The sequence below is a fragment of the Numida meleagris genome, chromosome Z (genome assembly GCF_002078875.1).
Source record: "Numida meleagris isolate 19003 breed g44 Domestic line chromosome Z, NumMel1.0, whole genome shotgun sequence".
Classification (NCBI taxonomy): domain Eukaryota; kingdom Metazoa; phylum Chordata; class Aves; order Galliformes; family Numididae; genus Numida; species Numida meleagris.
The window spans coordinates 8665733-8688229 of NC_034438.1; the positions used below are offsets into that span (position 1 = coordinate 8665733).

The window sequence follows — 22497 nt, forward strand, 5'->3', positions numbered from 1 at the left end:
AGGAGGGAAGCAGCCAGCTGCGGTGACAGTCTGAAGGGGAGAGCACATAGCAGAGCCTTCTCCCCCCAGCAAGCCAGGTTTCCTCCTCTTGGACCAGTGCGCACCTTCCACTACACGCTCTTTGGGGTTTTAAATGAGCAAGCACAGCCAGATTTGTTCCACCACCAGCAGCATGTCGTGATTCTGAGGTCATCAAGCTTTGAACAAATATGAACTCTTATCCCCAAAACACTCAGAAGAACAGCAGCCAAATGATTAGCTCAAAGGCCGTTAGGGAAGGCCAGTAAAGACCAAACACATGAATGAAAGAAAATAAGAGCATCTCCAGCCCTTGGAAAACTTATCTCGACTTTAAATTCTTTGGTGTAGTAGCCAGTCTCCCTTGACAGAGCAGTCAGTACAAGAGGCCAGTCCTCTGTCCTTGGCATCACTGCAGTGACAATTACATATTTGCAGTTTCATTACTGCAAGTAATAAATCCAGGTGAAGTGAGTTGAAGCTACATCCTTATACCTCTATAAGAGGAGTCAGGGAATGAGGTTACAGTATTTCTCAAGAGTAGACTTAGGCATGAGTAGGCATAATGATTTGTTGGAAGCTCTCAAGGGAGCTTCGGCTTTTGACTCAGGCTCAAATCTACTAAAACACAACGTGGCTAAAACAAGGTCCTAATTTATACTCTGCAATGGGGACTGGCACTGTCCAGTCATTCTCTGGTGAGACTTGTGTGAGTTCTTACAGAGCTGCAGCTCTGTTCTCTCTGCTCTGCCCCAGCCTCCCCAGGCTATAAGCTTCTGCTTCCAGCAGGTCCACAAAGCCACCACAACCTTGGAGGCAGGGGGCTGAGGAAAGGACGCTGCACTTAAACAACAGGCATGGGAAGGTTCAGCAGCATGATGGCGGCTGTTGAAAGAGGAACTAGTCCCAGAGGTGAGAGAGAACAAAGCCCAGGGGCCTGGGCAGCAGCAACAGGGGTCTCACAGGCCAGTATCACAGCATTAGTGACCTTAAGGACTTCTGCCAACACAAATACATTCAGGCAGCAAGCTCCTGACTGGATTACAAGTTTACAAGAAGACATACCAGAGCTCTAGACTTGGAGGTTAGTAACGTTATCTAATGTCATGTTAAATAAAAATTCAATGGGTAGTTGCTACTTCCATCCCTTTCCTTCTCTCCAAACAAAAGCACCTTCATCCCTCATCCTTACCCCACAATACCTGAAAACCCTTTGGCCACCAAGGAGTCACCGTACATAGTCAATAACCTGTTTAAAGGATGATGAAACTGCTTAAGCCTATCTAACTCTGGGCTGCACTGTTTCTGTGCAGCTCCCAGCTACATGCTACTGCCCCTTTCCTTGCACCAGCTGCTGTGCACACAACCAAGTTGCAATGAGCCAACCAAGGCAGTTTTGTCAGCTGCAAACCAGACCCTGTTTTTGTCAGGTGAAATTAAGCAGGACAGGACCACAGAGGTGGAAAAATGCAAAGCTGAGATGAAAGAGCAGAGGCAGTAGGATAGAAGCTGGCCAAGCAAAGGAAGTCCAAAATTAGAGCAGTGTAAGCCTCCCTGGAACTGCCTCCTGACACCTGAGCAAGTACTATCACCCAGGTTAGGCAAAATACAAAACTAAACCTGTCCTGAAAGGATGTTTTCCACAGCTACCGGGCACTTGAGACATGACAGTAAGAACTCAATCAGTGATGTGGCCAGACACTTTCCCCAGGGCCTTCCAGGGCAGAGATGAGGAAGAAACTGGAGTTATACAGGCAGTCTCTCTCAGACTCAGTGAGGAGCTCAAGCAGGAGCAGTTAGGATGTATGAATCAAAAAACCAAGCAGGGACTAGAACAAAAATTGAAAGAAGAATCCCAGGCAAGCAGCCCTCAGCTCTTTCCAGAGAGGAAGGAGATGAAAAGTTTCATAGCACCAAATAATGCCACACAGTGGTTCAGGGCAGTAAGGAATCCCAGCTCCCATCAACAGTGCAGGGGGAGCTTAGCTGGAATGCAGCCAGGCACCATGGTCACCATCTTCCACCTCTGCCCATACAGATATATATCTGATAGCAAACAGTCAAAAGCAGGTTTGCAGTGAGATAGCTCACTTGAAGCACAAAGCCTCATGCAGAAAAGCAAGGTCAAAAGGGTGATAAGCACCCAGTACTGGATCACAGATGGCATCCTCCACAGTGCCTAGGATGCCATCAAGGTGACAGAAATCTCCCCTAGCACATACACAGATACCAATGGGTTAGGCCACCTTGCAGGAGTTGTCACCTGCTCACAAATCTCAAGCAGCTGCTCTCAGCTTTCACCAAGGTCACTCCTGCAGTTAGCTTCATTAGACTCCCCTTTCCTCCTAACAAGATCCAATACAGGGGTGAGTCAAATGCTCTGTCACTACATCCTGCTAGCAACTAACTGTTCCCAATCAACTGCCAGGCATCCTGCAGCATGTGCTCAGAAGGAGACCAAGCGCCCCGGCCGCTACAGCCCTGACTACATGGACAGTGCAGGCCAAGGCCATGAGTGGAGAGTTTCTCAGTCATGGACACAATTTGCCCTGCTATCATCTTCCCAAAAAACTAAGCCTGCCTCAGGCTGTCCAAGACAGCCCAGTCTGCTCTACCCTGCCCTTAGTACTGTTTAGGAAAACCAGGAAAACAGAAGTGAGTATAGGGCAGGAGAGGCCTCATTAAGAGCAGAGAACTAGCTTGACAGGAGGACAGCTGCAACCAAGACCCCAGGAACCATCTGCTGGCATAACTGTGTGCACTTTGACTCCAGCATGAAAACTGAGCATGCAGAGAGAAGTGGTGGCTGTAGGACTAGCAAGAGGGCAGTTATAGTAGCCTTCCCTCTCCATCCCTCCACAGCAGGCCCCTTCAAGTGAGTCAGTGTCTCTGCACAGGGAAGATGATGCTCTCCAGGCACATTGCGTATCACTGCAGTCTACTAGCTGCACATCTGGGGCAGTTGAAGGGAACACTGTAGCAAGACATCCTGCTGTTGTTTCCCCGGAGAAGCACCTCAGGATTCTTGCTTCTTGGCTTCCTCCTGTTGCTAACAAATGCACAAGAGTTCCAACCTCAATCACTGAGAAGCATGCTCCCTGCAGAGCATCACGATGAACAGGGAACAGCTGGCACTGGTCCTTTTGCACAACACTGAGGCAGGGAGCTAGGGATAATCCCAAACTGCTGTCGGCAGGCACTCGTTGCTGGTGGCTGTTGTACACCTCCCAGAGCTAGGGAATCAGGGAGATGATCACAGCCTTGGCCAACAAGCAAGTCAGGTTCCCCACATCTTCAGTGCTACCTGAGCTGAAGCTGGCTGAACCAGGTGCTAACGGCACAGTCCACACGCATCACCAGGGAGATCCCCAGCAGGAGGCAGACGCTGCTCACCATGAAGCCCAGAGACTCAAAGAGGAACCTGGAGGCACAACAGATGGAATAAGGTATCATGCCACCCGTGCTCCCAGCAGATCATTTTCCCTGACAGTGAGAGGCTGGTAGCATCGCCAGTCCTAAAACCAGGATTATGTTCATTCCTTAGCAGTGGATGTTGCTTGCAGTCTGGAAGCCAAGCATGCCTTTGGTTCCTTGCTGGTTTTTGAGGCCATCCAAGAAGACACTCAAGTGGGACTTGGAAACCCTCAGAGGTCGAGGACACCCCACAAGCCTTCTACCTCAAACATTTCCATCTCATTTGTAGTCTAGTAACACTACCTTTGGCTCCCTGCCCTGAATATTCTAAGCTTACAGGTGGGCTCTGTGTGTCCTTGAAATCAAGATAAGGAGAAACGACTATGCTCTAGTCTGAGTCCAGCTTCTGAACCTGAAGCAGGAATTAGTCAAGGACAATGCTATAGCCTCTTCTAGGAAAAAGTCATATATCACATGGTCACTGCTAGCATTACTGGCTATGAACTGTAGCGATGTCAGCGATAAGAGCCCTCACCCAGCATCAGAGTAACTCCTGTGACTTACTTTGGGGCAAAGACCTTCCAGACCATGAGGTGCCTCCTGAGGATCACAGCTGCACAAACACAGGCCAGAAGCTGTTGGTGAGACCAGGAAAACAAAGTTACAAGTGACACTCTGGAGAGACCTTCTGGGCAACAGATTCATACCCAAAGGTGATAGTAAACTGTGCACACCTGGGAGGTCAGTACATCAGAAATAAGCATTCCAAGGAGGATTCCCTCCCATCATCAAATCAGAAAAGACAAACAACTTGTGGTACACACAGGCCCTTCAAGGAAAGGACTGGCCAAGGACAGCACATGGGAGGGCTCCCACTATAGCTAAGCTGACCTAATCTTTCAGTGAGAAGGGCATTCATGCAGGGCCTCCTCCCTGTCTCACACTGTTTCTGGTCTGACCATAAAGGAAAATGACTTGAAAGGCTAAACCCCAGAAACCTGCTCATTTCTTTCACAAGATTAGGTTTCTGACATTTAGCTCCCTACAACACCACGATACCAGCACAGAAGAAAATCAAAGGTGATGCGTGACCAGGAAGAAGATGAGCAGCATTACAACCCTGCAGTTTCGAAATAGATGTTCCTGGGCAGATGGAAATGAAAAGCAACCTAATCTGTACTGCTGCTTCCATGCTGATGCCCTTCTCAAAGCAAATGGTAAATTGCATGGATTAAGAAGAGGATCTTTGCATCCGGTTTTCCACCTGTACCCCAACATTTCACCCCTGGGACTGTCTCTGACTCATCTGAGCCCCATCTCATGTCAAAGTGCTCCATGGTTCTCACAGCAGTTTTATTCTCAGACAGCCATCCCACTTCAGATCATACCTGTGCACCGAGGACAAAGAGGTACTTCAGCCCCAGTTGCAGCAGAGCAGTGGAGAACTTCTCTGGGGACTCCCGCAGCCTCATCTCCATCATGTGCTCATCCACCGTCTGCAGATCCTCCTGAGGCTCCCTCTTGGACTTCTTCTTCTGTGAGCTGGGCATCTCACACACAAAGGGCCAAAGTAGGAGCAGAGGGCAGCCAACTACCTCGAGGACAAAGGCACATGAAGTTACCAGGAGCCCAGGAGATGAGGAGCAGTCTAGGCTCTGCCGTCATGCCCTGGACGTGGCAGGAAGCATATACTCCAGCTCCAGCCTGCTGGTCAGGCACAACTGCATGGAGGCTGCAAGCCATGGGCAGCTCTGCAGCCCCAGAAGGGGACAGTGAGGATGCTGCTGTTCAGTTGGTGCCGGAGCCTTCATCACCTTGTGCTCAGCCTGCAGGCTTCCAGACAAGGCAAAGCAGTAAGCCATGTCTGCTCAGGCTCAGCGGCCCAGGAAGAAATTGATTTACCTGCAAAGAGGATATGGGAGGCAAACGTGTTGGCGCCCACCAGGACAGCAGGAAGGAGGTTTGTGCTGTGGTCAAGATGAAAGCCCACAAAGGCTGCGTTCCAGTGGATGGCTGGGAAGATGGGCTGATGGCCCGTGGAATAGAAGAACTGGGAAGCAGCAAGGAGCCACGAGATGACTGCAAACCAGGGCACTGAAAAAGGCTCTGAGAAAGAAAGAGAGAGAGAGAGAGAGAGAGAGAGAGAGAGAGAGAGAGAGAGAGAGAGAGATCAGCATCAAGGAACAAGTGAGTCCAAAGAAACCTATAGGGTTTTCCTTCATGTTCCCCTCCCACTCACTCTACTGAGACAGAAACTAGTCAGCATGCCAGTATGTGGCCAGGTGCTCCCTCTGCTGCCCATTCCGCTCCTGGACTCTATTAGCAACAGCAGACTTGGCAGCTGCTCCCACTTCTGGAAAGATGCACTGGGGTAGGACTCCCTTGTTCTCCCACACTGCCACTACACTGCATGCAACTCTCTTTTGTTAGAGGATTTAAACAGCTCTAAAAAAGCTAGGAGGATCCTACAAGGAGGATCTGCGTACTGCCATTCCCCAGGAGCAGGGACTGGGCTCTGCCTCTCCCACTGGAAACAGGATGAGGCTGCAGAGGATAATGCTCAGTTTGTACATCCAAAAGATGCTCCACTGAACCCTGACTCACCAGTGTCTCCTGCGAGGCTTCTGGCACGTGTGTGGATGTGCAGCAGCACAAAGGCCTCCAGGAAGAGGAGCAGAAAGGCAAGACTGAGCCGCTCAGTGTGCAGGAGCATCAAGAGGAAGCCCAGGAGGGTGAGTGCTATGACCAGGGCTGCCGAGTACACACTGCCTAGCCCATAGGCCGCGACTGTGGCCCTGCAGCTGCGCCGTTCCAGGCGACTCTTCTCAGACTCCTGCATCCTCTTGTAGATCTGAGGGATGACCTGGAGCAAGTCGACTTTGGAGCTGGGAATCCCCTGGTAGGGAGTGACAATGGATCCTGCAGACTCCCGTGAGTCCTTTGCAAACACTGTCATGGGATGGCACAGCAGGAGCAGCAACCCCATAGATGCTAACCCATAGACAGCCCATGGAAATGCAATGACTGCCACCTGTACCAGCTCCTGCAGCTTGCCCAGAGAGTCTTCAGCACTGGAGGCAACAGCCCAGTAGCAGGCAATGCAAAGGACCACCAGTGGGAAACCCCAGCGCACAAAGAGCACAAGGGGGTCTGAGCTGTTCAGATTGCCGTAGTGTCGCAGCCAGCTCCGCACGGCATACACCAGCCCAGCGAGCAAGGCCACACATAAGAGGTAGAAGAGGTTCTTAGCCCGTGTGTTTCTCAGGCTGGCAAGGGGTGGAAGGAAAACGGAGGGCCGGCACTGAGGGATTTCTTCACGGCACTGGTGGAAGAAACCAGAGAGTCGCACGCAAACCAGAAGCACAGCCACAAGGCACAGTAGGTGCCAGCTCTCTTTTCGGTAAGAGGAAAAGCCAAAAGGCTGCTGTCTGGGGCCTTCTGGCACAGTCAGGCGACCATCCCAGTGGAGCTTTCCTATCAGCAACATCACCAGTGAGGCCAGCAGGAATGGGGCAACTTGGGCCTCAGCTACCACAAAGCTATCAGAGAACATAGCTCCACAACGGAAAAGGAGAATGCCCATGGGGAATGCCAGCCCCAGCCACACTCGCAGCCTCTGCCTCAGACCAGTGCTGGCCAAGGGTGGCTGGCTGCCCAACAAACGGGCTCGCTTGGGATGCCGGCCCCACCAATGCCAGAAAAAGCCCAGCAGAGATGCTGCAGCTGCCCAAGACAACAGCAGGAGGAGATCCAGCTCCTCCTGCGTGAACACACAGGACAGCCCATAGAGAACAGCCGTCACCAGCCCCCAAAGTAGGGGGTACAGGAGGCAGCTGTGATAGAAGGAGTCTGACACTGTGGCCAGCTCTGAGGCCACATAGCAGAGCAAGCAGGAAGCAGCAATGAGGGTGCAGCCCCCCACCATACGCAGAGGATGAAAGCGGGCCCAGGACTGGGTGCACACAGCCCGTGCCTGCCGCAGATAGAGCTGGAAGCGGCTGATGAGGCTTCTGAGCTTGGACTCCAATTCTGGAGACACCGGCATTGCCCTCTGCACCTGGGCCAAGAGCTGAATGTGCTCCTCTACAGCGCTGGAGAAGAGCTCCTGCAGGTGCTGGAGCTGCTCTGCTGGCAGGTCCTGAGCCACCAGCGAGTAGGAGTGCAGGAAGCGGTCCACCTGCAACAGGAGAGAGGACATGGCGTCAGAAAGCAGCGCTGGGAAGGGGATTCACTACCATCTTCCTCACATTACCCCTTCAGAGTGCAGGCAGTCTCAAACAGCCAGTCCCTACTAGGACAGCAGCATTCTAAGGTGCATCATCTGGGACTGGTCACTCAAATGCAGGACATGGCTGGCAGAAAACTCAATCCCTCTGCCAAAGCAACATCCCTCTGAAGCAACATATCTGTCCTGACAACTGTGCTGACACCTTTCAGCCCCCCAGTTCTTCACTTATTAACGTGACACATCATTAAGGGTTCATACATAGTGTCTTCAGTAACAACAAGGCAAATGTCCCCCAGAAGTTCAAGTAATCACTAGCTATTAGTCTGAACCTAGTGCCAACTTTCACCCTGTGTTGTTGTTTTTTTTTTTTGTCCCTGACAAAAGACATCAAATGAAACAGCTTGTAGTAGATCAAATCAAACTGTTCACTCTCTTTGACAGGTACATTAAGCTGCTGTACTAAGGAAAGCTTCTTCTGCCTTTTACTTCAAGACCACAGGAACAGAGCCAGCTATGACCTTAAAGTTGCAACAAGTCTTAAGAGGGCATTAGCAAGTCAGAGCACCTGTGCAAACATTCAGCTGCTCAACAGTGTAGATCAGCTCCATTCCAGAAACACACTGATAGGTTCATATAGCTTCCAGTCACCTTAGAGCACAGGCAGATCCAGTCTGTTCCTGTCCTTTAGTGGTAAACATATGTGCTAGCTCCCTCCCAGGCTTGCTATGCCAATGCTTCTTTAAAACCAGTGTGATCAAGCCAGAAACACTCTGAGATGACTAGCAGCAAAGATTTAAGAGACAGCACTAGATATGGCTAATTCCTCATAGATGATGAATATTCTCAGTGACTAATGGACAATAAAGTGTGTTATCATCTCTAAATGACAAAGCACACTGCTCCTATATAAATAGACAGCAGACACTGAACACTTCTGCCTTCCCATCAGCAATAACATCCTCTCCAGCTCTTCACTGACCTGCAGCAATAGTGTCCAGTCTACACAGCACTGGCTGTTTCCAGGCATCTGGGCCAAAACAGGACCTGCTTTGGTTTGCCTTCTTCCTGGAGAACCACAGGACTACACCAGAGCATTGACTGTGGGCTTGAGGAGTTAATGTCAGGCAAGCAGTGTGCTCCTAGCAATGCAGAATCCCTCAGAAGCAGCAAGGCTCTTAGCTGAGACACACGCCTTGCAACAAGTGTGGCAAATCTGGTTCTGCAATGTGCCAGGAGCCTCACACACAACCCTCACATCTTCCACAGGAGCTCTCGCCCTGGCACATGACCTGTCCCACTCCCTGGGCTTCTTCTATGGCTGGTATATGCACACTCACTCAAGTTTTGTCGTTCAGTTGTTGAGGTTCTGCATTCCTTTGCACTTGACATAAACTGTTCCTTCCCTGTTCCAATTTATTCACAATTATTACGTGGTGTTTCTTTTATTCAATACTTCATTCACTACCATTTTCCTTCTGTCACTGATCTAGAATAGTGCTATAGCTAACATCATTTCTCCTCCAAAACTGAAGAATCATCACAACACCTACATGTACTCCCCAGTCTCCATTAAGGAAACTTGCCATGTTCAGCCTTGAGGAAACAGCCTTCCCATCAGCTTCTCCAAGTAACCAAATCCACCCCTAACCACCTGGGATCTTATCCTGAAGCAAATAACGCCTTCCAGATCAGTATTTCCTACAGCGCAGCACTCATTACCAAGTACTAAACAGGTGCTTCCCATTTATATTTGGAATATGATTCTGTCTTTTACTGGAGCGAACACTGCAAGCAGGTAACTCATAAAGTTCTCTATGAAGATAACTCCATATCACTGTCTCACCTGTACCAAGAAGAAGAGGCACGTGCCTAAAAAACCTTTCCTTCTCCCCTCTAGTTTAGCAGTAAGGCCTGCCGTAGATGCAGTACAGTGCTACCAACCCAGCTTCTGAACAAGTGCTGAAGCACCTGGCTGAAAGCAGCTCCCAAGAAGCTGAATGCAGTGAATTCCCAATATGTCCAAGAGCTAGGACTGCACAGCCAACCCCTGGCAGTACCACAGGACTGCCAGCAAGTCTTTCCCTGCCATACCTGCTTGGCATTGATGTGATAAACCAAAAGCTGCTGCAAGGCTTCAGACACAGTGTCACCATCCCCGGAGAACAGCTCGGCCATCACTTCCCCGATGCTACTGTACGGAATGGGCACACCCAGTAGTAGGGCCACAGTGGGCACCAGGTTCACCTGGGGAATGGCCTCAGGCTCCTGGAGAGACAGGGGAGGAATCAGACATTTGGAAAGGACACAGCAATGTGGACTTTCACTCAGGAGAGGGGATGATGGTGAGGCATCCGTGTTGAGAGGAGACACTGGCAAAGACAAGGGTTAAAACACAGGGGAAGCACAACCCTGCTGAAGACAGACGATAAAAGATACCTGCAGGTCCCTGGGTCTGGCTCTTGCTGTCTAACAGCTCATCTGACCCTACACAAACACTTCTCACAGTTGGAGGGGCCTGAATACTGGCCCCACATACATGTCACTGCTCTGCCTCCAAAGCTGAAGGTACATGTCACTCCTGCAGACCCTTTCAGGAGGCCTGTGGGAAGCTGCCTGCCCTGTCACATATGTCTGCAGCAAACTAAGTGCAAAAAAAGTAAAGATGTACTGCAGAAGTTAAACAGTTGAACAGAACCTGCTTTCACTCCTCTTGCAATCATGTTTTTCTCAAACAAACTTGTCTTACTAAATATACCAAATTGTGTTTGATGCAAACTGATATTAATTAAGTTCAGGTATTTTTAACATCAGTTATATGCATTATTTGTCAGGTTTTCCACTCTTCTCTCAGGAAATATGACAGACACCTTGGCCCTCTCAATCTAAACAATCTTGACTGACCTATTACACTCTGTACCCCACAATGCAGTTTTTGCCCTGGATGCCACCTCAGGCAGTAGCAACTAAGGATCATCTTCTTACCTCAGGAGGGTCGGTGCCAAACAGGGGTGTTTTGCTATACACAAAGAGTGCTGCATTCAATTCCCTTTGGCTGTCACCACCATGGTCTCCAGTTTCTGTCATGCCATGGTCTCCAGCCACCAGAAGGAGAGTGTCATTCCCCAGGTGATCCACCAAAGACCTGTCACCACATATAAGGAAAGTCATCAACCCCTAGGAGCACAAGTGGGAGAGGATACTTCCCTTCCAAGCCTGACCATATGAGAGAGGTGAAGCTCACCAAAGGACCTGAACAAAACTAGGTGCTGACATAGGGTTGTACCAACTAAACCAGGGACTGGGACAATGGATGCTTCAAAAATGAGCTAAAAAGTCAGAGCACTGAAATATGGTGGACTGATGTTGTCTAAATCTCCTGTGAGTGTTTCTCAAGGCCTTCAGGGATCTCTAAAAAGAATGCAATTCAGAAGGAATGTTCCCAATTTCAGGCTAATCCCATTAGGGTCTTATCTATTGCATCACATTGTGTGAGCAATCTCCTACTTTTAAGGAAAAAAGATGCGGGATTTGTCCCTGAAGGATGCAGTAAGTGCAACAACATGTATATGCACTCTCACATGCAGAAAGGCAAGTTACTCCCTCCTTGTAGCAGCAAAAATGAAATCAATCATAAGAGTCATCCAATTTCTGGATTCCATTCTGCCCTCTGATACAAACACATAACTCGTGGGCCTGTGCAGTAAATGCAGCATTCCCTAGCCAAGGTTCTCCAAATGCTTAGCTAGGACTCAGTGTGACAATCTCTATTTTTAAGATGCAGAAAGTGAGGCTCCATCGCCTGATGGTTTGGTTGAGAACCAAGGCTCCAAGACCTGAAGGCAGCCTTAGCTCTGAAATCAAACCCTGTTCTTTGCCATTCCCTCGTGAACATATGTCTACACAGTTGAGGCTGTCCAAAAGCTGAGGTTACAGCTGCTACTGGTCACATCCATTCTCCCTGGTAACAGGGTTTCTGTCTCCATAAATCCCCTGGTAAGACCCTGTAGTTTGGCTGAAAGTAGGAACCAGCTGGCAACCCCCACCACTGCAATAATCACCTGAGCATCTCATTCATCTGGGTGAGCTTCTTGGCCATTTCAGGATGGTCGGGTCCATGTTTGTGCCCACAGTGGTCCACACCGAGGAAGTGAGCAATCAGCAAGTCCCACTCACCACTGTTCACTGCAAAACAAGACAAGTCTTATCACACAGAAGCCAAGGATTCAGAACATGCTCTGCTCCTGAATCCCTCTGCCGCAGCTGTCTGGCTGCCTCTGGAAATCACTGTGTTTTCCCCTCTTGCCAAACCAAGGGGACACTCAGGAAAAGGAAAATCCAGAAATCCAGTTCTTCCCTGAAGATATTTCAGGTTACACTCATCCACGTGCCTCTCTGCATACCATGTGGAACATGGGCCTGGCAGACCAATGCTGTCTCCAGCTAGGAACACATCCCTCCCCTCTGCTCCAGGGTCTCAGCACATGAAAATCAATACACTTGCAGTTAAATGACAAACTAAATGACAAACTACAAGGCAAAACCCATCAGCAAGGCAATTTCCTGACCTTCACCTTTAAAGACCATTGCAATTTTGACTTATTTAGATTTATATACAGATAAAGCAAAGAACATTTCCCCTAATCTTGTCTCAGAATAGAGTCTGAAGTCACATAAAATTCACAAATCATCCTCATGCTTCAGCAGCTCTGTGCCCTTGCCTGCCACTGGGTGGCAGGACTACTGAATTTGTCCTGAAGCACTGCCAGGCAACCATACAGCAAAATAAAGCATGAGGAAAGAGCTGCTCCTCCTGGATGTGTATTTCTGCGACAGATGTAGAAGTCAAAACTGCAGCCCAGTCCGATCAATCAGCCCCACCTCCCAAATGGAGAAAAAGTATTTAGAGAAACAGTTTATGGGACCTCAAAGCTGGCTTATCTGTGGAAATCCAGCTAGAGCACTGTAATCCCTGGGCAGCAGACATGAGTGGGTGTGACTGCCCAGTGCTACCACGTAAAAATTCTTCAGTTCTACCTCAAGCTTGCAGTAGGAACCCTGTATAACATAACAGTTAGACTAGCCTTTGGGGAAGAACTACTTACCAGTCGGATAAAGATACTGCAAGATCCCATTGTCAACACTGTGAAGATCCTTCACATTGAAAGAAGGGAAGAAATATGAGCGGAAAAACTTCTTTGGGAAGAGTCCTTCCCAAGTATCATCACCCATGAAGACCACTCTTCTTCCTGAGGCAGCAAGAAATGAATTAATGAGAGTAGGAAGCACACCTGAGTCATGTCATTATCCACACTACTGCCAATTTGAGAAGATCCAGGTTAGGCACTGGAGCACTGCACCCTCTAAAACCAATAAAAGCAACTGAAACTTAAAATCACCATCTGGTTGCAAGTGAGTTTGAATAAACGGAGTGGTCTGCCCTCCTCCTAAGCCTCTAAGTGCACCCAGATCCAAGTACACCAGCACAACCTCATTATTCATCATTAACCTCTGCCATGTCACCTTAGTAGAGAGACACATAGATTAAACAGACCAAAAAGTAGACAGTTATTCATTTGTATTACTGTAGTACTGAGCAGACAGAGCGCTGCCAAGGCCCCACAGTCCAACTGTAAAACACAAGACAACAGATGGCTACTGACAGGAGATGACCAGAAGCTGAGTCCTAGGCTCAAACTCGAAATATAACTGTGGTGGGTTTTTATATGCAAAAAAGGCAAGAGCATGGATGCTTCCCATTGTCCACACTTTGCCTGTCTTTGCCATGTCTGCCACCAGCCACGCCTCTGTGTTTTCTGAGCCTCTTTAGCCTGGCAGCAGAAACCATCTCCCCCACAGCTAATGCTGTGGCACAAGGTCTACCAGTGCTTTTGCACTCTGATGACTTACTGCACTTGCCTGCCTTGCTCACACACAGGGAAGCTGACAACCCAGAAACTCTTGCCTCATCCCAGGCAAAGGCATGACTGGCATTTATGGCACTCTGAGCCTTTGAAGAAAATCTTTCTGGGTAACACAAGACAGCATCCTGCTGCTCCATCATCCGATCATCCTAACAAGAAGCTCCTTACTGCCTCACAAAGCACATCTAGGCAGCACTGAACTACACAGAAAATGTCGTAACACCTGCAGGGAGGTGCACTGCCTGCATGAGGTTCCCATATCATACCCGGCCCTAGCTCCGCCCTCATCAGGTTTCTTACCCGACTGCTAACAGACTTGCAGTGCCCTTGGCTTGTCAGAGCCACTCCTGCTGGTGACCTTGTGACAGCCACCACTAGTACAGCCACTTTCATATGCTTCTCACCATCTTTGAATAAATCCTAACCCCGGTCCCAGCTGCCTCCTCCTCCCAGTACAAGATAGAGAAACCCCACCTGCAAAACAGTTCGGCTAAGTCTGGGGTATAGTGAAAGAATCAGCTGACAGGCCCGAGGTGTGCTGAACAGCTCCCCTGACAGGGAGACAAGAATAAAGGTCCCACATGAGCACTGATGAGTGCCTTCTACATGCCCTCTCCTGGCTGGACACCACACGTACCATTCTGCACCATCTGTGCCAGCAGGTTGTCCTCCTGGATTGCATAGGTGGCAAAGTTGCTGCCCACATCAATGAAAGTGGGCAGTGAACCGGTGGTGAGGCCCTTGATGCGCTGCATGGTGGCAGTGGGGGGATCAGCTAGGAAGCGGTAGAGGCGAGCGTGGTGTGGCTGGGAGGTTGCCAGGTGGTGCAGAAAACTCAGCTTATTCTCATAGGGCAGTGGGTTGACCTTGGCTGGGTTAAACAAGGCAAATTCAAAACGGAGGGCATCGATGATAACAAGCACAACCTTGGGAAAGCGCTGGGGCATCCAACAGGAGCCTGGTGGGAGGCTCTGCTTGTCCCACGGTGGTGGCACGAGTGGGTCTGAGCAGGAACTGCTGTTGGCAAGCTCAATCCGGGTGAGCAGGAAGCCACTCATGAACAGCCCAATACCAGAGAAGAAAAGAAAGCAGACCCAGGCCAGGAAAAGCAGCACCGGCCACCGCTGCATCCTATGGGGAAAGACAAATTAGCTTAGACCCCAAGGCTCTACCTGAGCCAGGCAACACACCTCTGCCAGCACTCACTCCTGGCCAGTGCTCTGGTCACCAACACTTCCCACAGCCTCCTGTCCCCAGCTCTCCTCATAGCCCAGCTGCAACACCCTGCAGAGTAACCCTTTACACGCTCTCATCCTGCTGCAGTTGATCCTCTCCCATTTCCAGCTCCCCTTGCACTGTTCAGCCACTCTACCAACACTCCCAGGCACCACACAGCACCCCAACACCACATCAGCACCTCACACCCAAGCCTCTACCATACCCGCCAGCACCTCTCTAGCATTCTGACTGCTCTCCTACCACAAACACCACGCACTTTCATAACCCCCAGGCTGCTGCCTAAGCCCCAACACCTTGCACACACCCCAAACCCACACCATGCCATCCTCGCATGCCCTAAACCTCCCCTTTACCCCAGACCAACCACGGCCCCCTCTGCCACTCCCCTTGTACTCTGGCATCTCCCGCACCCCGGTGTTCCTTCCCCGTGCCCCCCCATTCCCCTCCTGACGCCGCTCTGCGCCTCGGCCTCCCTCAGAGCTCCCCCACCGCTCACCCACCGCCGGCCCCACACCTCCTTTCCTGCCTCCTCACCACTCCGCCACTACCATGCGCTACCTCACCAGTCCCGCGCTGACACTCTCCGGCCCCACGACCTCCCCCGGGCCGCTCCAGCTGTTCTCAGTCCCCACATTTCCCCTCCCCGTCCGATCCCTTCCAGCCCCGCCGCTCCCCTCTCACCTCACCTGCGGCCGCCACGGCCCGGCCCCAGCCGCCCCGGAAGCGCTGGCGGCCCGAGAGCGGCGACGAGCGGAGCGGCGGATGTGGCAGCGCCCCCTGGCGGCCGGGCCCGGCTAGGCCGGGCTGAGTCCTCCAAACATCTTCCGTGAGACTTGAGCGCGTCCCAGCTCCTCCGGAGCGGGATCCATTAAGTTAATTAAGTATTAATTAAGGACATGAAACTCTCCGAAAGTGCCTAAATGAGGGCTGCGAAGGTGGTGAGGGGCGGCTGAGAGCCCTGGGTGTGCTGGGCCCAGCGCAGAGGAGCTGAGGGGAGGCCTCATGGCAGCTGCAGCTCCTCACAGGGAGCGGAGGGCAGCGCTGAGCTCTGCTCTCCGTGACAGCGGCAGAGCCCGACGGAATGGCATAGAGCTGTGCCAGGGGAGGGCCGGGGGTTAGGGAAGGGCTCTGCCCAGAGTGCGGTGGGCATGGAACAGGCTGCCCAGGGCAGCGGGCACAGCCCTGAGCTGCTGGTGCTCAAGGGGTGTTTGCACATCAGTCAGGCACTGGGTTTGGGGTGGGCCTGTGTGGAGCCATGAGCTGGACTTGGTGATCCCTATGGGTCTCTTACAACTCAAGATATTCCGTGATTCTATGGTAACATACCACAGGGAACGCTCCTGACTCTCCTGCATCCCCAGTTTGCTCCTGCTCCTGATGTATGAGGTTCAGCATTTGTCCTCTGCACAGACCGCAGCTCTGATCCCTCTCAACTGGCATCTGTCAAACTCCAGAACTGCTCCCCTCCCTCCCTGCATACTGACACCAGCACCAATTTCCAGCATGCTCCTCTACCCATTCCACAAGTGGCACCTGCAACAGCTTGCGCTGCTGTATGCAAGCGCTGCCACAAGGCTTCATGCAATTCCAGTTACAGGCGGTTCATGGCCCCACCAAGGAATCTCCAGGCTCTTCTTGCAGACTGTCACAGGCCCAGTGCCTCTCAGGACAGACTTCACTTCATGTTGCATCCCTCCATGTTGGAACACAGGCCTGAGCATCACGAGGATGCGCTGCAGCAATGGTACTATTTATTACATGATCAGATTCAGATACAAAATAAGGGCCAAGGGAAGAAGAAGAATGTCTAGCTGGGGAGGGTGGCAAAACAGGGCTCCCCGCAGCCTTGCAGGCCCTGGACAAGTATCCCCTTTCTGGTGGGTGCTGTCCCATCAGTGTGTCCAGTGTCTGTTCAGCCCCACTAGCTGGAGGTCACCTGCTCTGCCTTAAGCATCTCTGTGTTGGGGGGCTGCGGGTCCCCATGGGCTGGAGGTAGCTCATCCTGAGTCTTCACAGCTTGCGTCTTGGTCAGTGTGGTGTAGATGCCTAGTGCCTGCAGGAAATGAGAGAGCCATTAGGGAGAAGACGAGACACTGCATGATACAGGAACAAGGATGGTAATTTGTCCCTAGAGAGAGCCCTGTGGGACAGCAGGAAGGGTCCCTGCATCAGGACTATGCCAGGAGAAGACAGTGTGTGCATGGGGCTGGGCAGAGCAGGCCCCACAAGGTAGACAGGGCCATGGTAGCTTCTAAAAGGGCCCTGTTTGAGGCCCTAATGTTGCCGTGCCACATGACTATTTTAAGACAGCTGCATGGATAACTACTGCCAGCACAGAGCAGTGCCTTCAGGAACTAACCCAAATCCCTGCTCTATGTTCAGCTCCATGCCAGCAGAGAGATGGACAGGGAAGAGGAAAACTTACATATCAAACAGACAGTGAGAAAGTCAGCACTTGCCTTGTATTTTCACCAGCTTGTTCTACCCTCTTTTCTACAGCTGCAAACCAGCACAGGCCAGTTCTGCAGCCAAGGTCTGCCGCAACAGGGACCATCTGGTTCCCACAGGATGCTGCAAAGCAGCTGCTCCAGGCCACACCTTCTATTTCAGACCCATACACTGGGTCAATTTCCTCATCTCCACACCTTCTCTCACTCAGCACAACCACCCATCCACCAGGGGCAACCAGGCTGTCATCTTCACCAGCTCCCAAGAGAAGTGATCCCATTGCTGACACTGACCTGTGCGACCATGTGGGTGACATCACCAGTGTTGGTTGGCAGCAGGACCGTGTTGGAATCTTTGGCAAGCTTGGAGAAGGCGCTCACGTACTGCTCAGCCACAGAGAGAGAGGCTGCTGCACTGCCATGCTGGAGAGAGACAGATCAGGCTCATTAGGAAAGACGCCGAGTCATGTAACACCAAGAGTTCAGCCCAGCCCTGCATGGTGGCTCAGCACAACAGCAGAACTCCTCACTGCTGCTGGAGATGCCAGCAGGCATCAGAGAGAAAGCTATGTGCCACCCCAGCTTCAGTTTCACCTTCCTCAGAGCTAACGCCAAAGCTCTGGCTTCCTCCAGAAGCCGTGGCTCACCTGCTGTGCCAGAGCAGCTGCCAGGAGCTGAATGGCCTCAGCCTTGGCCTTGGCCCGGACCAACATGGCATTGGCTTCTCCTGCAACACAGCACAGCAGAATGCACATCAGAACTGAGGCAAAGTGCTTGCAAGAACTATAGCAAGAAAATGTCATTCATGCAAAGCCTCCTTTTTAATAACAACAGCACAGCATTGTTCTACAACAGCCATCTTGCTTCCCCTGGCTGCAGAGGGGCAACACTCAAAGGCCCTAGCAGCAAGGAATGAGAGCAGCTGAGGAAGCCTGGCCCACAGCGATGCAGTCTGCTCTCAAGGAGCATCACCCCTCAGTACAGAGCAGTGCAGATCCCCCTAGGCCCTAGTGTTCAAGACACATTCCAGCCCAAAGCACTACCAGCAGCTTTGTTGATTTGTTCGGCTTTCTCGGCTTCTGACGCCAAGATCTGGGCCTGCTTCTGCCCCTCAGCCACATTGATAGCAGATTCCCGTGTTCCCTCTGACTCCAGAACTGTTGCCCGCTTCCGTCGCTCAGCCTCCACCTGCAAGCACAGGTGTTGAGGTTTAACCTGGCAGGCAGCTCCACACTGCACTGCCATTCACTCACTGCTCAGCTCGCAGTGGGATGGGGGAGAGAATCAGAGAAAAAGAAATAAGCAAAACTTCTTTTCAAAGATAAAAACTATTTACTAAGACAGGAAAGGAAGAGAGAAGGGACAGTAATGATAACGATATATATACACACGCACATACATAATTTTACAAAACAAGTGATTCACAAAGCAATTGCTCACAACCCGCTGACTGATATCCAGGCAGTCCCCCAGCCCACTCCCCAAAGTCTTTTAGTTTTTTCACCTTATGTCACATAGTACCAAAGATCCCTTTGACCAGTTTAGGTCAGCTATTCCAGTACTGTCTTTTCCAAGCTCTTTGTGCTCCCCCTCAGCCCCACTGGGAAGGACAGTATGAGAAACTGAACATTAAAATGCCCTTGGCTCCGCACAGTGTTGTTGAGCAATGAAATCATTGCTCATTATCATTATCAACATTGTTTTTTCTTCTAGAGCCAAATCACAGCATCATACCAAGCACTGCAGAGGAAATGAACTCTGTCCTACATGAAAGCAGGACAACAGGCCAGCAGCCCACCTGCCACAGATGCTCTGATGGAATCCCACCCATGGGGAGAGGGCAGCAGAGACACACTCCTAACATCTCACTTGGGCAAGCATGGCTCAGCAAAGGGTAAGAAGACAGCTACACAACATTGAGAGATCCCCAGTGTGGGCTGGTTCTGCTTCTTGGGATTTTAAAGGGAGCTGGCAGAGCTTGTGTGTAACAGGCAGGGGCCTCCACTGCAGGAATAAGGATGGAAATTATTTATTCAATACTTGTATATTTGCAGCCAAAGTGCCAACAGGCTTCCTTCCCTGCAGGAGAGCCCAGTGCTGTCAGCTCTGGATGGAGAACAACCGTGCTGAGTGGAAGGGGAGGCTTATGTCTCATTCCAGACTGTTCACCCAGAGAGCCAAACCTGCATCTGCATAGATTCCTTCACACGCGGGGGCACGTGGATGTCCTTAATCTCGTAGCGTAGGCACCGGATACCCCAGCAGTCTGAGGCTTGGTTGATGGCATCCACTATATTGGCATTGAGGGACTCACGCTCCTGGACGGTACAAATGAAACAGCAGAGGAAAAAAAAGAAGAGAGCATGAAGACAGAGATCAGAAGGGATGCAGACACCTCCCCTGCTGGCCAACGTTAGCCAGAAAAGCCCAACTCCACAAGTTTAAGGCAGGGCCAGATGCTTCCCACATCTCTTGAGGTCACCTTCTTCCCTTGAGAGCAGTGACTATGACTGAAATTGCTGATACAAGCATCAGCGTACAACTGAATACACAGATCTCTTCCAGGAATGAAAACAGTTCCTGCTTCCACCCAAAAAAATGCAGCATGAGGCTTACAGCCCACTTGAACATGGTCAGCAGGACACTCATCACTGAACTTGAGCAAAGAGTTGATGACTCGAGAGAAACAGAGCTACACCATGCAGGTCAGGGCACAGGACAAAAGTAACTGAAGCAAGACACATCTCCAAGGATCCACAAACAGGCTATGTGAAACAGAAGCCACAAGCCCTCTAAGCAAAAAGCATTTTGCTGTTAAATGTATCAGCCTGGCTGCACAGACCCCACAGGGTTTCAAGAAGCTGCCAGAACCTGGCAGCTCCAGTATCCACCTCCCCAGCTCACCCGGAAGACTCTATCCAGGGAAAGTTTGCCAAGTTCAGATCTCATGGTGGTCTGGGCCAGCTGGGTCACAGCATACTCGGGATCTTCCACCCCATAGCTAGCCTGGAGAGCAGAAGCAAAAGATTCAAAGTCTGTGATAGTGCTGAGAGGGACCTCCAGAGAGGCAGAGTGGATAAACATCATGCTAAGATGAAAAAACTGCTGCAGACATCTTTGCCGAGCTCCTCCTCCCAGAGAGCAGACCCAAGGAAGGGGCACTTGGCCCACCCACCTGCACAGCACTCACAGAGCCTCACAGAGGATGGAGCACATGTCCCAGAGGAAGGCGAGCTGGGAGAGGCCAGCAAGCTGTGCATGAGGGGCTGCACAGCAGCCAGCATGCTGAGGCTGCACAGAGCCCACTGGGCACAGCCAGGGCTACAGGAGGCTGCAGGCTGCCTCGTGCCCTTTGGTTCAAGCTAAGCCTCAGCACAGCAGGGATGGTACCTTGTAGGGATCCATGACACGCAAATAGAGCACTCCATCAATCTGCAGGGTGACATTATCTGCCAAGAAAGAACAACACATTCTGTTTACTAAAGCAAAAGCATGGCACCTCCTCAGGGCTAGTCCCTTTCCTGCTATAGCATGGCAGATGTTGACCCTTGGAAGCAGTGAAATTGGTTTTGATAAATTCTTTGCAATACCAGGCAAAGTGCTGTTAGAAACGTCAATAATCACATATAGGAAGAAGTTCACTCATCTGACTAGTGACAGGGTCTCTGTCTACAGAACACTCCTTCTCAGGGAGCAGCCTTCGTCCAGGAGACACTCTCCCTGTGGAGGCCAGTCCTTAAATGAGCCCAGGGAGGGGTCCACTCCTTACAGTCATGTGGGAAGCAAAGGTGAATTGCTTGCACCTCTGCTTCCTGGGCCAACCCTTCACCAGGTGCTCAACCACCAGTTCAGGCCATGACATAACAGTTCCCTTACAGCAGGATTAGCAGAAATGCAGATCCTTGTGCAAAAAGGGCTTCTACTTCTTCTACAGAATGCCTCATTTTGACACAAGAAGTCTCAGGTCTTGAGATCAAAATGTTTCATGCTATAGTTATGTTAACAGACAGAAGCTTTAAGTGAGAAATAAATAGGATACTTAACACTAGAATTTTAACAAGTGTGCCCAGCAACCTGACCTGAAATCTTTGTGTGACATTTACAAAAACACAGGACGTTTTTCCTGTGTTTTTGTTTTTGAAAACAGGAAAACATATAAATTCTGAAAAATTGATCCTTTTCTGTGATGATCAGAGCAAAGCAGAAGTGGAGCAGCCCAGAGGCACTGATGGGGTTCTTCTGGTCACACTGCCATGGGTATGGACAAGCCTGAGTCCCCAGGACAGGGCCAAGTGCAGGAGCCTGAGACATTTCTGCTCACCCCACACTGCTCCTTGCTCACCCCAGATGCAAAGGAAGGGGCAGGAGACAGAAGATCTTCCTTACCTAGGGTGACAGCTGACTGCTCCGGGACATTGATGACAATTTCTTTGAGACTCTGCACGTAACGTATCCGATCAAGCAGAGGGATGAGGAAATTCAAACCCTGCGATAAAGGTGGGATTAGACAGCTGAGCCCTGAAGCCAGGCAGGGGCTTTCCCACCCAGAGAGCTCAGCCAGAATAGAGGGATGTGCAAACAAACCCCAAGCACAATGTGCCGCCATAACTTCTGATAAGCGTACTTCACACACGAGGGATTTTAAATTACTTACTGCCATTAACACCCCACTAAAAGAAATTAGTCTGCAGGCAGTTAAAAGGACCCCGGTCCGTAAGGACAAGCACAGGCACTCGGACCATCCCCTACATCCGCGCACAAGACGCGCTCGCTACCGCTCTAGGAACCCGCGGGATGGAGACGGGGAGGACAGCGGCTCCTTACAGGCTCGAGGATTCGGTGGAACTTGCCCATCCTCTCCACCACCCACGCCTCCTGCTGCGGCACGAAGAGCACGCCGATATTGACGGGCAGGCCGGAGTTCAGCCGCTGCGGGGCCGGGGCCAGCCACGCCGGGCTCTTCAGCAGCGGAGCGCGCTGCGGGAAAGGAAAGGCACGGAATGGGGCCGGCACCGCGCACACCGCTCACGCCCCCGCCGGGCTGCCGGCCTCCACCCTGCACCGCGCGGCGAGAAGACCAGGCTGCGACGCGGGGCTCCCCGCGGCTGCACGCGGGGCTCACGCCGGCTGCGGACACCGCCCCGCTCCCCTCGGATCCCGGCCCGCTGCGGGACGCAGCGCCCCATCCCTGCTCCGAGCATCCCTCAGACCCCCTCCTCCATTCCGGGCC

The 22497-nt window shown here is 51.3% G+C and overlaps 2 protein-coding genes across 5 annotated transcripts; both read right to left on the reverse strand.

Annotated features, from left to right (window-relative positions):
* On the reverse strand, positions 153-16400 carry PIGO (phosphatidylinositol glycan anchor biosynthesis class O). 4 transcript variants are annotated; one of them, XM_021379524.1, is made up of 11 exons: positions 15507-16400; positions 14219-14712; positions 12763-12906; positions 11719-11842; positions 10643-10802; positions 9752-9925; positions 6037-7609; positions 5335-5538; positions 4821-5023; positions 3997-4067; positions 153-3439 (listed from the first exon to the last, which is right to left on the reverse strand). In XM_021379524.1, the coding sequence occupies exons 2-11, from the start codon at positions 14709-14711 to the stop codon at positions 3319-3321; spliced, it is 3267 nt and encodes a 1088-aa protein (XP_021235199.1). In that variant the 5' UTR covers position 14712; positions 15507-16400; the 3' UTR covers positions 153-3318. The 4 variants fall into 4 exon arrangements, with proteins under 4 accessions (XP_021235199.1, XP_021235198.1, XP_021235200.1 ...); XM_021379523.1 differs by having other exon boundaries at positions 15502-15624; XM_021379525.1 differs by lacking the exon at positions 15507-16400 and adding an exon at positions 15379-15466.
* Positions 16550-22420, reverse strand: STOML2 (stomatin like 2). Its single transcript, XM_021379531.1, has 9 exons — positions 22092-22420; positions 21654-21753; positions 20658-20716; positions 20172-20273; positions 19451-19585; positions 18311-18455; positions 17915-17994; positions 17562-17690; positions 16550-16873 (listed from the first exon to the last, which is right to left on the reverse strand). The coding sequence occupies exons 1-9, from the start codon at positions 22119-22121 to the stop codon at positions 16742-16744; spliced, it is 912 nt and encodes a 303-aa protein (XP_021235206.1). The 5' UTR covers positions 22122-22420; the 3' UTR covers positions 16550-16741.

Bases quoted from the DNA above. Each gene is read 5' to 3' on its own strand.
- PIGO (XM_021379524.1), bottom strand. From the start codon at position 14,711: ATGCAGCGGTGGCCGGTGCTGCTTTTCCTGGCCTGGGTCTGCTTTCTT. The intron at 7,610-9,751 runs GTATGGCAGGGA...CTCCTGTTGCAG, and splicing joins ATCACATCAATGCCAAGCAG to GTGGACCGCTTCCTGCACTC. The intron at 4,068-4,820 runs GTATGATCTGAA...TCTCACCAACAG, and splicing joins TCTTTGTCCTCGGTGCACAG to CTTCTGGCCTGTGTTTGTGC.
- STOML2 (XM_021379531.1), bottom strand. From the start codon at position 22,121: ATGGGCAAGTTCCACCGAATCCTCGAGCCT. The intron at 20,717-21,653 runs GTAAGGAAGATC...CTTTCTTGGCAG, and splicing joins GCAGTCAGCTGTCACCCTAG to ATAATGTCACCCTGCAGATT. The intron at 17,691-17,914 runs GTGAGCCACGGC...GTCTCTCTCCAG, and splicing joins CAGCTGCTCTGGCACAGCAG to CATGGCAGTGCAGCAGCCTC.